The 17,043-nt window shown below is 39.5% G+C and overlaps 1 protein-coding gene across 2 annotated transcripts; it reads right to left on the bottom strand.

Annotated features, from left to right (window-relative positions):
- Positions 1-3,259: 3,259 nt before the first annotated feature.
- Positions 3,260-16,837, bottom strand: LOC124284810 (RNA/RNP complex-1-interacting phosphatase-like). Of its 2 annotated transcripts, XM_046720927.1 has the most exons (11): positions 16,694-16,832; positions 16,105-16,422; positions 15,679-15,754; positions 15,425-15,456; positions 13,932-14,031; positions 9,554-9,633; positions 8,844-8,890; positions 8,311-8,371; positions 7,670-7,716; positions 6,502-6,571; positions 3,260-5,626 (listed from the first exon to the last, which is right to left on the bottom strand). In XM_046720927.1, the coding sequence occupies exons 2-11, from the start codon at positions 16,224-16,226 to the stop codon at positions 5,422-5,424; spliced, it is 840 nt and encodes a 279-aa protein (XP_046576883.1). In that variant the 5' UTR covers positions 16,227-16,422; positions 16,694-16,832; the 3' UTR covers positions 3,260-5,421. The 2 variants fall into 2 exon arrangements, with proteins under 2 accessions (XP_046576883.1, XP_046576885.1); XM_046720929.1 differs by lacking the exon at positions 16,105-16,422 and having other exon boundaries at positions 16,694-16,837.
- Positions 16,838-17,043: the final 206 nt, after the last annotated feature.

Below are 17,043 nucleotides of genomic sequence, written 5' to 3'. Positions count from 1 at the left end.
TTGCCATGTGTTGTCATATGTCACCAGCAGGTTGTCCGGAATGCTAATTATGAAGTAATCCTGAGTGAGTGAGTGAGGTTGAATGTCACTTTCAGCAGTATTTCATTTTGATCATGGCTTGTCAGCTAGACATGGTATTTAGTTTGGTCCAGAGTATATTGTGTACCGTTATAATTCCTTCAAATATGATTTAGTCTTTGGCTATGGAAGGTGGACCCACTTAACTCCCATATGTAGGTTGACCAACTTTACACCTAGAAACCCACATATGGAAGGTGGACCCACTTTACACCTAGAAACCCACATATAGGTGGACCCACTTTACACCTAGAAACCCACATATGGAAGGTGGACCCACTTTACACCTAGTTACCCACAAAAACCTACATTTGGTAGGTGGACCCACTTTACACCTAGAAACCTACATATGGGAGGTGGACCCATTTTACACCGAGAAACCCACAAATGGCAGGTGGACCCACTTTACATCAAGAAACCTACATTTGGTAGGTGGACCCATATAAATCCTTTAAATATGATTTAGTCTTTGGCTATGGAAGGTGGACCCACTTAGCTCCCATATGTAGGTTGACCAACTTTACACCTAGAAACCTACATATGGGAGGTGGACCAACTTTACACCTAGAAACCTACATATGGGAGGTGGACCCACTTTACACCTAGAAACCCACATATGGAAGGTGGACCCACTTTACTAGAAACCTACAGAAACCCACATATGGTGGAAGGTGGACCCACTTTACACCTAGAAACCTACATATGGGAGGTGGACCCACTTTACACCTAGAAACCCACATATGGGAGGTGGACCCACTTTACACCTAGAAACCCACATATGGAAGGTGGACCCACTTTACACCTAGAGAAACCCACATTTGGTAGGTGGACCCACTTTACACCTAGAAACCCACATATGGAGGGTGGACCCACTTTTACACCTGACCCAACCACCACATATGGAGGTGGACCCACTTTACCCACATATGGAAGGTGGAAACCACATATGGAAGGTGGACCCACTTTACACCTAGAAACCTACATATGGTAGGTGGACCCACTTTACACCTAGAAACCCACATATGGGAGGTGGACCCACTTTACACCTAGAAACCCACATATGGAAGGTGGACCCACTTTACACCTAGAAACCCACATATGGGAGGTGGACCCACTTTTTACACTAGAAACACATATAGAAACTTTACCCTAGAAACCCACACATATGGGAGGTGGACCCACTTACACCTAGAAACCCACATATGGGAGGAAGGTCCCACTTTACACCTAGAAACCCACATATGGTAGGTGGACCCACTTTACACCTAGAAACCCACATATGGGAGGTGGACCCACTAGAAACCCACATATGGGAGGTTACACCTAGAAACCCACATATGGTAGGTGGACCCACTTTTAGGACACCCTACATATGGGAGGTGGACCCACTTACACCTAGAAACCCACATATGGGAGGTGGACCCACTTTACACCTAGAAACCCACATATGGGAGGTGGACCCACTTTACACCTAGAAACCCACATATGGGAGGTGGACCCACTTTACACCTAGAAACCCACATATGGGAGGTGGACCCACTTTACACCTAGAAACCCACATATGGGAGGTGGTCCCACTTTACACCTAGAAACCCACATATGGGAGGTGGACCCACTTTACACCTAGAAACCCACATATGGGAGGTGGACCCACTTTACACCTAGAAACCCACATATGGTAGGTGGACCCACTTTACACCTAGAAACCCACATATGGAAGGTGGACCCACTTTACACCTAGAAACCCACATATGGGAGGTGGTCCCACTTACACCTAGAAACCCACATATGGGAGGTGGACCCACTTTACACCTTTACACCTAGAAACCCACATATGGGAGGTGGACCCACTTTACACCTAGAAACCCACATATGGGAGGTGGACCCACTTTACACCTAGAAACCCACATATGGGAGGTGGACCCACTTTACACCTAGAAACCCACATATGGGAGGTGGACCCACTTTACACCTAGAAACCCACATATGGAAGGTGGACCCACTTTACACCTAGAAACCACACATATGGGAGGTGGACCCACTTTACACCTAGAACCCAAGAAACATATGGAAGGTGGACCCACTTTACACCTAGAAAGCCACACATGGGTGGGTGGACCCACATTTGGTCCCACCCAGAAACCCACATATGGGAGGTGGACCCACTTTACACCGAGAAACCTACATATGGGAGGTGGACCCACTTTACACCGAGAAACCTACATATGGGAGGTGGACCCACTTTACACCTAGAAACCTACATCTGGAGGGTGGACCCACTTTACACCTAGAAACCTACATTTGGTAGGTGGACCCACTTTACACCTAGAAACCTACATATGGAAGGTGGACCCACTTTACACCTAGAAACCCACATATGGGAGGTGGACCAACTTTGTAACAAGCAGTTGTCATTAAGGTGACATAATTCCCCGCCGCACATTATCAAATCAAACTTAACAAGAGTCATCAGAGGATGACATATCCCCCCGGCTCCCACATATTTGAAAGAACAAATCATCTGACAGTTACTTAAAGTCCAGCTTATACACAAAGTCCAAATCGTTTCCATGGAAACCGGGAAAAATAAAAATGACAAAAATCTGCAAATAGCAAAAGGCACCACTTCAACAGCTGTCTCATATATCTGCCATGTTGTGCTGAAAGATATTGAACGATTTTCAATTTGTGCTCCGGAAACGAAGCCCACCCCTCCCTTTTGAGACTAAGTCCGAATCGTTTCCATGGAAACCGGGAAAAATAAAAATGACAAAAATCTGCAAATAGCAAAAGGCACCACTTTGGGATCTGCCCCACATATCTGCCAAGTTTTGCTGAAAGACCCAGGTACCAAGAATGAAAAGAATCTAGTCAACGGTTCTTAGGATATTCCAATCCATACGTAACGGACGGACGGAGCCTAATACTATATCCTCCGCTTCGCACTAAACGTGCAGCGGGGGATAACTAGACACCTACATGAGGTAGGCACATTTTAATCTGTTGATCTAAAGTGTTGGCCAGTAAGTAAATACTTCACCACTAGAACCTTCTTTAACTTGTGTTGTCAGAAAGGCCATGGCGAGATTGCAACTGTTCCTGATATTGTCAAGATATAAACATTCCACACAAACCACATCACACATTACACAGGAAGACATTTTACCACATTACACAGGAAGACATTTTACAAAAAATTTTATTCATCTGTATCATATTAACATAATCTGACTCTCCACTGCGTATATCAAGGCAAAATAACCCCTCAGTACCCAATGCTTGCCATAAGAGACAAATAACCTGTACATTAGATGGAAATGACCTCTGCGATGTTGTTCCACAGAGTGACTCAAGGGTGATAATGTGTATGTGGGACTGACCCCCGACACCCCCTGCTTCCTTTTTCTTGTCATAAGCTGGCTATTGAATTATATTTCTTGTTTTGGGTAGGACATGGTATTACAAGTTACACTAGTCCATTGATATTCTTAAAACATATGCAAAACACATTGACCAGGCTTACCTTCAACCTAGACCTGTATTTGTGAAGGGCTTTTTACAAACCAGTTATTAAACCGAGTGAGTAAGGTTTTACATCGCTTCTAGCAATATTCCATCAACATCACAGAGGGGGACACTAGAAAAAGATATAAACTTAGTAATTACAAGTTACAGTGATACTCCAGAAAGTCTCAAGTCATAAAGATAAAATATATTTTTGGGGGCATTAATTAAAAACATATTCTTGATGGCTGAAGATAATATAAAATCCATTGGAAATATTTAAGATCATCTGCAATGAAGGTGACCCGATAATTTGCACCTGGGTGGTTTAAGTGATTCCAATTTAGTCATGTGCCAGCACAACTGTTTGTTACCTTTTTGATTCACATTCTATGCATATAATAAATAATGCTTCACACAACACAATATTTCCTTTCCCAAAAATTCTCAATCATGAACACTTGGCATAGTCGTGTTGGCATGCAATAAATGGTCCTCTGGTAAAAAACATCCTCGATAATTGATACGTCTACTTTATTACCTCCCTTTGCTAGCTTTTAATCCAATCAGGTGTCTATGCTGGGAAGTTGAGCCTACAATCACAAGGCTTCTATCATAACTCACTTTCGCTTCTTTTATCTAACTTATTAAACTTGGCAACACAATTGTTGCAGAGGTACCCTGAAAGAGATAGGAGTTCTTGCATATATTTTTTTAAGGTTTCAGATCTGTCAGTTTGTCTGCATGATTTTTTCCCTAAATCTGAGTCGCACAGCGAGCAAATCTTCACGGCTGTGGCCGCTATCTTTGTTGACACTGGCAAGCTCGGTTGTAACAGCGTATCTGATTGGCTTCTGTGAGAAGGCATAACCAGCAAAGGGAGATAATAAAATTATAGGGCTGAGCCATAGATGCATCCAGGGTACTAGTGAAATTTATCGTAATGTATACCCTGGAGATTATCGAGGATGGTTAAAAGTGAGCTACCAGTTGTCCTAAAATGTTCATCAAAGAGATCAGGATGTCCTGGTTTTCATATTCATCATGATGCAAGCAGACATATTATGTTGTCATGCTGGCAGCTGCTAGGAATATCCTTTTGCCCAAAACATACAGAAGCTGCAGAGGGGAATTATCTTTTTCTTGTGAATCATTTCTCATGAGTATTTTTAACACATTTTTTTAAGCAGATTAATCTACTCAAATGGATATACACATAAAATAGTACAACATAAGGAGTTGTCATCACAGGCAGTTTTGGGTCACACCGGTGGGTCACAGCCTCAACTCCAACCACCTTGGTTGTGGCCCCCTCGGTTATACCCCCCCTGCTTGTAACCCCCTCGGTTGTATCCCCCTCGGTTATAACCCCCCTGCTTCCGCCTGCCACCCCTAGGACCACTGCTCCACCCACTTCTGTCATACCGATCTGTGTCATCAGCTGACCAGTCTGCATACTTCATTGGGCTTCGGTAGTCTTCATTGTTCCAATGTTGCTTTATATATGCACTTTTTTTACTGTTCATTCCATTCTGTCCATGACCTTCCTCTTGAGAAAAGTCAACATCGTATGAATAGTTCCCATCATAAGCATAATCATTATTCTGATAATGATCTCCGCCATGCGACGCCTACGTTTGTGGCTATCATAGTGGGTAGATTGACCGTAACCACCATACCTGTTACCTTGGTAACCCCCATAACCTTGGTGGCAGCGATTGTCATTGCCTCGGTAACTACTATAACAATTCCCTGGATAGCCACCACCACCATCACCATATCTCTGTTGCCATGGTTGTGACCTCCTGCCGTCGTTCCTTGGCTGACCTCGGTGAGGCCTCATCTCGTGATCTCGCTCACTCTGCTGTGAATGATTGGAATTCTGGTTGTCATAGGGACTACGATGTTTTTCCAGAAGTTTACTGTAGGAGTTTTCTGCCTTGTATCCAGGTGCGAGAACTTGTCCATCATCCTTCTGTTGTTAGTGTCAGGTGAGGTATCCTCAGGCGGAGCGGCAGATGGATCAAATGGGGTTTTCTCACCTCTGCAAAGATGCAAGATATTTGACCTTTGGAAATAGTCACATCATGACAGCCACATGTCACATTTGTATGATCAATTTGGAGTCAGCTTAAGGCCACATAAAAAATATTCTTGCTCCTCATCACTTTTTCCCAAAAATATGGGTTGGGCGCATGGATTTTTTTTTTACATTTTATTTTATTTCATGTCCAAAACCCCTTGATTTCTGTGGAAATTTACACCTTTTCTCTGATAGAAAATCAAAACTTAGAAGAGTGAAAAAATTCATGCATATTTTGAGAGTCAAAGTTGCATTTTCTCTAATGTAAAAAACAAAAAAATCTTAGGGTCAGGTCGAATTTTTGGGTCAAGCGGTATTGAGAAACTGGCCTAATGGTAGAGGAAAACCCTTGGCGAGTGAGTGAGTAAGGTTTAAAATCAATTTTAGAAGTAGTCATGTTACGTCATGTCTGCTTGAAGTGGAATGAAATCATGAAAAGAGGCAGGTGTTAGACATACATCACTTGGGTGAAATGACTAGCGTAGGTACGGTGCTCACAAACATAAGGCATTCCACCCCACAAGTGTCACAACATCACCGGAGCCTGACACAACCAAGGGACACAACCATTATGCCTTAGCTGACTGGACCACGAGTGTCCCTGAGTACAGTGTTATAAATTTGGAATCAACCTGGTATTTGAACCCTTGGTCATTGGTTTATGGCATGCCAAATTAATGCCACTCTGCACGGAGAGTGAGGCACAATGCATCTACTCATCAAATGTCTTCAATTGTCTGTACAAGTGGAATGAGCGAGACAATATAGTAGAATAATTTGACTAAACAGCTTGAAGTTATGAACAATCAAGGCATTTACTGAATTACGTTACTCACGGTGTCCTGGTGCGGAGGTCCTCGATATAGTTCTCCCTCTCCACATCATGTCCTCGTGCCTCATTGAAGGCTGAAACAGATGCCACTTGTCAAAACTTGTGCGAGTGCATGTTCCTAGGACACCAGATACATACCTGAGCCTATCAGTAGTTAGTTGCATGCATCTCCTTCGGGGTACTGATAGATTTCTTCAAATATTCGACCCGTGAAGACCTGGGTTAGAATTGATCTTCAGTAACTCATGCTTGCCGTAAGAGGCGATTAACGTGATTGGTTGGTAAGGCTCGCTGACTTGGTTGACACATGTCATCATATCCCAATTGCGTTGATCGATGCTCATGCTGTTAATCACTGGATTGTCTGGTCCAGACTTGATTATTTACAGACTGCTGCCATATAGTTGGAATATTACTGAGTGCTGCGTAAAACTAAACTCACTCACTTCAAGTATTCAATACATTCCAACTCACTAGGATCCTGACTAGGGGTGAAACGGTATGGTACGTAATGCAGTACAAGGCCTTTGGTTTGCTTCGTTTTGGTTCGGTAAATGATATATGTTCATTATGCAGAAAATTGACATCTTGCAAAGACATGCATAGATTTTGACGAACGATTCTGTTCTGGGCATTTTAGAAGAGGTTTAACATTGTTAATAAAATGATGGTACAAAAACCGAAAATACCGAATTTTTGGATTGCATTACGGTATACCGAACCAAAGGCAAAATACCATGATTCTACTTATACCGCAGTTTACCGTTTCACCCCTAATCCTGACTATTAGGTATTTCAATCAAAATTCTGTTTCAGACGGCTATAAATTTGCCCATATAATACCCCAAGTGTCATGTCACATAAGCTCACAACAACATGTACATGTCTAAATTACAATAGACGAGACATAGTTCTATTTAAGTTGATATATACATGATGCCTACATCAGCAAATAAAAATCATACATGAACCAAGGTACGCTAGGTAATTTAGTATTGTGTTATTACACTACTGACACTGTTTAGTGTTTATGTATACATGCAAATCAACATTAATTGGGTTATGGAGAGATATTTACATATTTTTCATCAATCTTCCACATGTCGGGAGTTCTGTGAGCCTGTGAGATGTTCTTTCATCAGCTGTACAAGATATACAAGAAATGTACTCACCTGCAATAGCATCATCAGGTGGCATACTGAGGCTCTCCACCATGTACCTGAAACACAAACACACAACACTCTCAGTCATGACTTGTGTGGTTTACACTACCTTACCAATATACCAGCAATATCAGAAATCTTCTTCACATATACAACCCATGTAGGGAATCGAACCTGGGTTCGGCTGGACAAGCAAACACTTTAACTACTAGTCTATTTATTTATTAGAGAGTGAGTTTAGTTTTACGTCACTTTTAGCAATTTTCCAGCAATATCAGATATATGGGGATATCAGAAATGGGCTTCACACACTGTACCCATGTTGAAATTGAACCCGGGTCATTGGCATGACGAGCGAACACTTTAACCAATAAGCTACCTCACCACCCCAGTCTATTTGTATTAAGCCTTTTCCATCTAGACATCATGCTCTAAGTAGACCATTAATATCATTGACAATAGAGCACTCTATCTAATTCTATGAGGAGCATGTCCAGACCTTGTCGTTTACAATTCAACTTTTAACTAATCCTTAACTCCTTAGTTCCTGCTCTTATTGATTACGACGTCGAAAGTACACAGGTCTGACCACTGTGTTAATCTCACCAAACCATGTGACATAACAAACAAGAGGAGTGAAGATGATATACCTGCAGACCAGATAGCCGGTCCTGTTCACACCATGGGTACAATGGATGCCAACCACTGATGCTGAAACAGATATATCTCACATAATTGATGAGTCACGCATAACTGCAGTCACAAGTCTAGGGGAGATAACTCTCATTTGTTCTCATTCTTGCCAGTGAGCTGTTTTTGTAATTGAACTATAATTGTCAATTACCATGCTCAACATGACTGATAAGAAGTTGTATACTGCTAGTATTTTGTATTTCTGAGTTGAGGGCCTCCTTTACAAAAGGGCATTTATGTTAATAAAGTTATCATACAGTGAAGTGACAGAAGGTTTATTAAATACTTGACAAATGTCATATTTAAGTCACACTTACTTATAAATGAGTTATATATGTTTCATGTCACATTTCATGACGACTCACACAATCACATACTTCAAGAAATCATCTGAGATATGTGTACTTCAATATATACATCAACATTAGCACTTTCAAAACAGGAAATGTTATAACACTGTCAGCTTAAGTGGGAAACATGCTTTACTTACTGCTGTCTGAGCTTTGTTCCAAATATTGATCAATCACATGTGCAAATCTGGAAATAAGATAAGCAATTCTAACTCCAACACAAATTAACATTAGCTGGGAAAGTGTCCATTACAAACAACATATACAGGGATTTACCTTGAGTCCTATATTTGAGGGTCCCTTGGACTCATACTCTTAATTTTCAGGGTCCTGGACAACAAAATGGGGTCCCAGACACTTAAATATTATCATTAATACTGTTATTGTATTGTGTATCATGATCATCACATTGTTACAGTAATTAAATTGCAAATAATACCATAACCCAGCTAGTAGCAAACTCAGTGATAACTTATTGTCACTTGATTGGAAGTTTTACAAAAAGTATTTGGACTTTTTCTGAGTCCCTGTGGATGCGCTAATACATTTTGTTGCGTCCATTGTCAATTTTTATGCGTATCTGGAGAAGAAATAGTTCCCTCTTTAAAAGGCTGTATCTCAGTTGTTCTTGGGTCTACGGTCAAAAGAATTAGTGTTCTGGAATCCCTAAGACTTCAGTGTGATTTTGTGTAAGCGATTCAAAGCATTGGTTCAGGAGGTATGTTTGGTATAAAATCGGCGGAATAATAAATAATCATAATAATAATAATCCAAACAATTACAATAGGTCTCCTGCCTAGAGGCAAAGAACCCTAATTAATCCACAAACAGAAGGATCAGAATCAACTACCTGCCAAACACAAAGTCGTTGGGGACTTCATGCCCCTTGGTGAATATCTTCTCGTACTGGACGCCTTTGTCTGTCAGCTCCTGTCAACACAACAAACACATGCTTCTAGATCTATCGAGGACATATAGTCACCAGTCTATCTTAATGCCATCAACTGATTCATGCTTCTGTATCAATTAAAAAACAAGAGTCATCAGAAGATGACATATCCCCCTGGCCCCTACATATTTGAAAGAACAAATCATCTGACAGTTACTTAAAGTCCAGCTTGATTTTTGTTAGACTAAGTCCAAATCGTTTCCATGGAAATCATGAGTAATATAAATGCCAAATATCTGTAAATAGCAAAAGGCACCATTTCAAAATTTGCCTAATATATCTGCATATATCTGCTGAACTTTTTCAAGTTTCTGTTGAAAGATACTGAACGAATTTTCAAGTTGCAAATAGCAAAGGCACCAGAAATGAAGCCCACCCGGTTCTTGAGTTTGGGACTAAGCCCACCCATCCCTTTTGGGACTAAGAGACCGAATCGTTTCCATGGAAACCGGGAAAAATAAAAATGACAAAAATCTGCAAATAGCAAAAGGTACAACTTAAGGTTCTGTTTGACATATCTACCAAGTATTGTTGAAAAATATTGAACGGTTCTTGAGTTAAGCTCTGGAAACAAAGCCCATCCCCCTTTAAGACTAAGTCCAAAATGTTTCCATGGAAACCGAGCAAAATAAAATGACAAAATTCTGTAAATAGCAAAAGGCACCACCTTAGGTTCTGTTTGATATATCTACCAATTTTTGTTGAAAAATATTGAACGGTTTTTGAGTTATGCTCTGAAAACAAAATGATTACGGACGGACGGACGGACAGACAGCATTACATGCCGGGGATAAAAAGGTGTGGGCAGACAGCCATTTGTTCTCTTTATTATTATTATTTTCAACCTTGGAAGGGGATTCACTATATATTGATATTCCTTGATAAGAGTGAGTGAGTGAGTGAGTGAGTTTAGTTTTACGCCGCACTCAGCAATATTCCAGCTATATGACGGCGGTTTGTAAATAATCGAGTCTGGGCCAGACAATCCAGTGATCAATAGCATGAGCATCGATCTGCGTAATTGGGAACCGATGACATGTGTCAACCATGTCAGCGAGCCTGACCACCTGATCCTGTTAGTCGCCTCTTACGACAAGCATAGTCGACTTTTGTGGCAAGCATGGGTTGCTGAAGACCTATTCTACCCCGGATCTTCACAGGTCTCCTTGATAAGAACACTACTGGTAGTTGTATCCCTTTATCCATATTGAAGCAGCTGGGGTGGTTGCCATGGTAACTCTTCAGGCAGGAAGACCAAGCTTGGGTACAGATGTATTTCACAACTTGCAGTTACCCTGGTGTTACTGCATTAACCATATAGACTATCAAAAGCATTAACAATATATTCATGCCAAATACCCAGTTAACCATGAGTGCGTTCTTAAATGACAGATGTACATATGTTATTATGGTCATTAGGAATGCAACGATTCAGTTTGATTCATCGAAAATCATTATCACTATTTTGATTCAAAATTTGAATACCTATTTCAATTATTTCCACACTGCAAGAACGCAATTGTGACTGCAACTTGAGCAGTTTCGAGCGCTGAAATAAGGTGAAACTGGGCACATTGGTTGACGCCAGGTTAATTATCCGATGAGAATTGTTGTTAGTAGACATCACCAAGTTGACGATGGATTTCACGCTAAAAAAGCCGATTCCGAGTGTCTGATGTTTAACTTGCATGAAGAATCAAATCGAAAAATGATCGAATCGAGGGGCCAATATCGAAAATCAAATCAAATCAAGGTCTGGGTGAATCGTTGCAGCCCTAATGGTCATAATTGCCAATTTGTTTTAATATCCAGTGAATCAGAATTAACATTCTTTACACTATTGTACAGTTACAATATAAATCAATGAACACATAAATAGTGCTCATGAAAATACCACAAAATACATACATGGCGGCATTTAATATCAAACAGATTAAAACTGTACATGGTAGTCCAGAATACAGTCTTTGATCACAAGTGTGCGCATAACACTCGCATACAATGAGCTTCAATTTCAAAGTTCAAGCTCAATATACTACTCCCATAACAAGATGTGCAGTAAAGTTGTGTGCATGCAAAGGGAAGTAACTACATGCTATACATTGGATCTTGTTCTCCATAATTTTGCCACATTTCACTGCCAGGGTTAGCGCAATATGCATTATTTTTTCTGACACCCAGTATATTGGGCCGAAATATAAACAGGTTTTGTCATAATCTCTGTGGTTTATGTTAAAATCTACACTTTCATCATAGGTGACTTCCATTCACCTTGACATTTCCCTTCTTAATCAACAGACTGAACAGTTTGGAGATAAACATCATGTGTTGGCCAATTTCCGGGTGTTATTGAGTATATGAAGCACGGGAATTCATTTGGAACCGACGGCGTCAGCCGGAGGTTTCAAATGAAATATTCCCGTGCTTCAATTTCAAATACTCAATAACACCCGAAATTGGCCAAGACATGATGTTTATCGACATTGTAATAAAACAAAAGTAAACCCAAAGGTCCACACACGTTTTTGTGTCTGCTCTCATTGACATCGAGTACGGGTACAGCAGTGAAATGTCATCAGCCGGCCGTTTCGGCTGTCTCCCATGGTAGCATCTGGAACTGCTCATTTGTGACGTCATTCGGACTTTACGTCACAATATGATTTTAATGACGTCATCACAGCTGACGACGTAACAATACAATGGTGCGAGCGATGTTTGTATGTATTAATACGTAGAGAATTTCCGGGACTCAAATACCATTTGATCACGTTTTTCAACCAATCAGATTAAAGAACACAGTGAATTTTGGTTTACAATATACTACAGTGTACTCTGTCAATACCGGCATCAGTCGGGACCAAATAAAAATGCCGGTTTTGACAGAGTGCCGGTTTAGCTAGGTTCGCTTATGATAAGTTCCCTGTCGGGACTGAAACTTTGTGCCGATATAGACAGAGTGCCGGTGTTTACAGAGGCCGGTATTGACAGAGTCCACTGTATAGACAACTTCTTTGAGTGGCATTTTAGAAGTTGGGAAGTACAATATCGCCAATTTATGGATAACAACTTCTTTTTATTCGTGAGAGCGACGTTTCGATATAGATTTATGAATTGTATATAAAGAAAAGAATCCCTCAATATCCATCCTAGTTTTGAGATTGACGTTATCAGAACCATAACATGTATTTTTAGGGCCTTAGTATGGAAAAAAATAGTGTCTAAGTGTACAATTATTGCCACTTACTGTCAAACATGTTGGGAGCTACTTTTATCATAAAAGCTCTAAAGTCTTCTTGTGATATAAATTTGATACATGAAGATATCAGTCTCTTTTATTTGATCATGTCACCATGGTAATGGAAGCGGACAACTAATCCACAAAATACTTTTGACTTGTATATCATGTTTATATAAGTTTGGGGAGTATACTACTTCTCCTTAGGATTTTCCACCTGTTCACTGGCCAGTTGTCAACACACACAAAATATATCTGAAGGTGTACAAGTACATACATATGTGTTGGAAATTAGTTGAAATCTCACAATTGATAATTGGTTCGTTACCAACGAGCAATAATCGAAACAAATTGGTTAGCGTCAGTTTTAAGATTTTCCTATTTAGGTTGTTATTGCAGATAAGTATAACATGATTATCTGTTGCTTTTTGTAATATTTGTAAATTTCACTTCCAATCTAAACTGATGCAATTTGCTACTTTAAAGTGATGGTTAATATAATGAACATAAAGTTCCTGGAGTCTCCAAGAAATATGAAAAGCAAGATTTATGGATGTCAACATCTTTATTGTGAACAACATGGCACTTCAGAGTGTATGCTTGCTCCTTCATCAGGAAATATCATCAAGAAATATTCAGTCATGACATTTCAGTAAATGAGGTGAGGTGAAATTGGGTTTAACGTCGTGCTTGAGAATATTTCGCTCATATGACGACATGCATGCGTGTGTATGTGTATGTGCGGCTGCTTGTAGGACGCTCCAACCACTACACCACGGAGGCGGTCTTTCAGTAAGTGAAGTGAGTTATCTAAGCACTAAACACTGTTTCAGGCTCTGACAACTTATAAGATATGGTCCATCGTCAAGTGTTTCAAACACTAAAACAGTAGTTCCAAAACTGTTTGTGTATGATTATGAGAAAATGTGATCAATTGCCTGGACGTTTGCTCACTGCAACCAATCTTTAATTATTTCAATTAATCGGAACACCACTAATATACACTAGCTATTATTATATATTATAGGTTGTGATCAGTCTAACCTTAGAGTTGTAGTACTTTCTGGTAAAGGTCAGATCTATCACAAGTCCAAGGTTGTGGCCTGAGTCAGCCATCTTTTTTACCAAGGCCGTTGGGGTGAATCTGAAACAGGACCATTCATTGCAATCTGACTCATTAACTAGGGTTTATGTAAATGAAATGTATATTTCACTGCACCTGTTGACTTTCATCTGCCAAACTGATTCCATAATGCTTCATTATGAGTGAGAGAGTGAATTGTGTATAACTACATGTTGACATATAGCATAACTTGGGAGCCCAAGGGAAGCAACTCTGCAAATGGGAGTGCTGCAGGAGACTCAGCCACCTCTTATCAATAGTGATTTTTACTAAAGAACTGTCGGAAATAGAAAAAAACTGTTTTTTCACATTTATATCCACAATTTATGTAGGTAATATTTGAAAGTGTGAAATATCTGTTAAACCAAGTTCGGCCTAACTACAGTCTCAGTGGTAGGGAGATAGGAAACGTGAAAAAAGGACTTTACTGAGGAGAGATTAGTGCAGAAATGAGCAATGAGGTTTTTTCCTAAGTCCAAGTCGACTTATTTGGAACAGACCTTGGCTTTATGCAAATTAGTGTGCGATGATATTGTATTACAAAGGACACTTTTTAATTTCCCATTTTGAAATTAGACTTAGCTTCATTATAAACGATAGATGACGTACAAAATAATATTTTTAATTGTGAACTCTTAAGGATGTAGCTGCCATGGAGTCTCACTACCACTATAAAGACAAACAGACATGGGGGTCGTCTCAAAAGCAAAACCAGGTCGGGTGTCGCAGAAGATGGTTGGGGTCGGGCTGGGGTATAGAGATATCAGCTCAGATGAGATAATCCTTTAGGGGAATTAAACTGGGCAAGTAACAATTTACAAATAATATCAAGTCCTGTCAATCTTCCGGTGGCCATGCTACCTACCTTTTGAGACATTCAATATGATGGCTGATTTAAGCCTTTCTATGGGTATCATACTATTTTACATATCTCAACATCAACTTTATGAAAGAAAGACACGTTAGATGTTCATCAACATGTGAGACATATTCAACACACAAGAAAACGCATATAATATCTTTGAGATGACCCCTTGTGGCTGTAGGCTATTCAATTTTTGCCTGATTTTACGAGTAAACATGCTTTTCTGGATATCCTATTACGCATCCCACTGAACGCCCAGTTAGGCCGATGTGGATTATTTCGACATATGCTATTTGCAATTGTGTAAATTTTAGGGATACAGAGTAACAGCAAAAAAAAAATGTTTTCCTATTTTCGACAGTACTTTAGTCCTCAACACAATTTACTAAGTGCAGACACTCTAGCACTAGTTTCTATCTCTGGCACTACATAACTAGTAGAACAAGACATTGCCCATAAATAAATATTGAACAGAATATTGCACTACCAACATAACATTTTGTTTAGTTTAGTTTAGTTTTTTGAGACAGTTTCATCTAAAACTCTCACCTTTCTTCTTCTGGTAACTTTTCAACCAAAGGCTGCAATTAAAACAAAGCTATTATCAATCAGCAAACCTTAGTTATAAGTCATGGAGATTAGGGATGCTTGAGAAATTAACTGAATCACGACAACAAAACTTACAGTTTTAACAATGTAAAACATGTGTCTCTTAACCAAAACTAATTAATAACCATGATTAACCAGTAGAGTAATTGTGAACCTGGTGATGTTCATGCTATCTGGTAAAGAGTGGCTCTTACATATTTGAGGGGCACCTTGAAGCACACGATCCTTGTCCCCTTTATAACATTACCAAGTGCTGTGTATTTTTCCCATCTGAAACAGATTGCAAATATTTATCAAAGCTCTCTGAATATGTACATCATCTCAAACATTACGAAATAACTATACAAATAAAAAAATTTGCTCTTGAAATCGGGTAATGATTATGTCAGATAGATATAACTGAACCCAGTGTTATTACAAGGATACATATAATTTTATTGATGAAATAAAATGGATAAAACTTGATAATGCTACATGATTTTATTAATCTTGTAATTTGTTTTAAAATGATGCTTAAGTAGTTGATGCTTACTTAAAAATTGCTTCAGTAACATAACTGTATTATTCTTTTAACAAGCAACAAACACTATTCATGGTATAAACATAACTGAAAGATCTACCCTTTAACTCCTGTGATGTTTCTCCCAAACTGGGAGGCAGTCCTCCTTTTGACAAACTCCAACTTTGGAACTGCTTTCATCACTAACCTTTGTGTTAGTGCTAAGCAATGCCACAAATACATTTCAGATTATAGTAACTTTAAGTGCAAAAGTTTGAATTGTATGAGCAAACGTCAAAATTCCATAATTATTCGGTCTGTTGAAAGCCTATGCCTAGCACTAACACCAGATGCTGTAAAGGCAGATGGTGTGGCCATGGCCCTTGTTTCAGTTTGCGACACTTCATTATTTCTATTAAGCTGTTCTCACATTGGATATCTGAAAACAGATATATTGAGAAAGCTGTTCCTGGGAATGTTTTTATATTTCTTGTGGTGGATATCGTGAAGAAAATATTATTGTTGATATTTGATAATGAATTTATATCATACATTTATATTGCGGCAGTCACACAATGTCGGAATTCGAAGCATACTGTTTAGTACCAACAGTCATCATCGGTATCGTCCTGGTTTTCTGTCTTCCACGAAAATATCTAGAACGGATAACGAAAAATGTCTAATTAATAACTGGGAAACATGATCATTACCTGTCTGGTGGCGGCATTTTGAATTCAGTAAATCTCCTGACGAAATGTGTTGCAACAAACCTATTTTAAAACCCGCGTAAGTTTATCTGAGAACCCTATTTTCACTTTAGTCTTTTGAGACGGAAACGTGTGGCTCCGGAAGTAGGATAAGGGCACGTTTATTTTCTGTTGATTGCAAAAGCAGAAATATTCAATGGATTTAGATAAATACAACTGTATAAATATGTTATCTGTAGCTGCAGTTAATAGCATTTGTGGACTTCAAAAAAGATTTATAAAGTGTTGTATAACTAAAAGATATTGTGGCTTTGCTCCAATATTTGTAAACCCTCTGAATCTGCTTCATTTTC

This window comes from Haliotis rubra, unplaced genomic scaffold (genome assembly GCF_003918875.1).
Source record: "Haliotis rubra isolate DU_JTF1 unplaced genomic scaffold, ASM391887v1 Scf345, whole genome shotgun sequence".
Classification (NCBI taxonomy): domain Eukaryota; kingdom Metazoa; phylum Mollusca; class Gastropoda; order Lepetellida; family Haliotidae; genus Haliotis; species Haliotis rubra.
The sequence above is the reverse complement of the archived record's forward strand: the minus strand, read 5'-3'. Positions and strand labels throughout refer to the sequence as shown.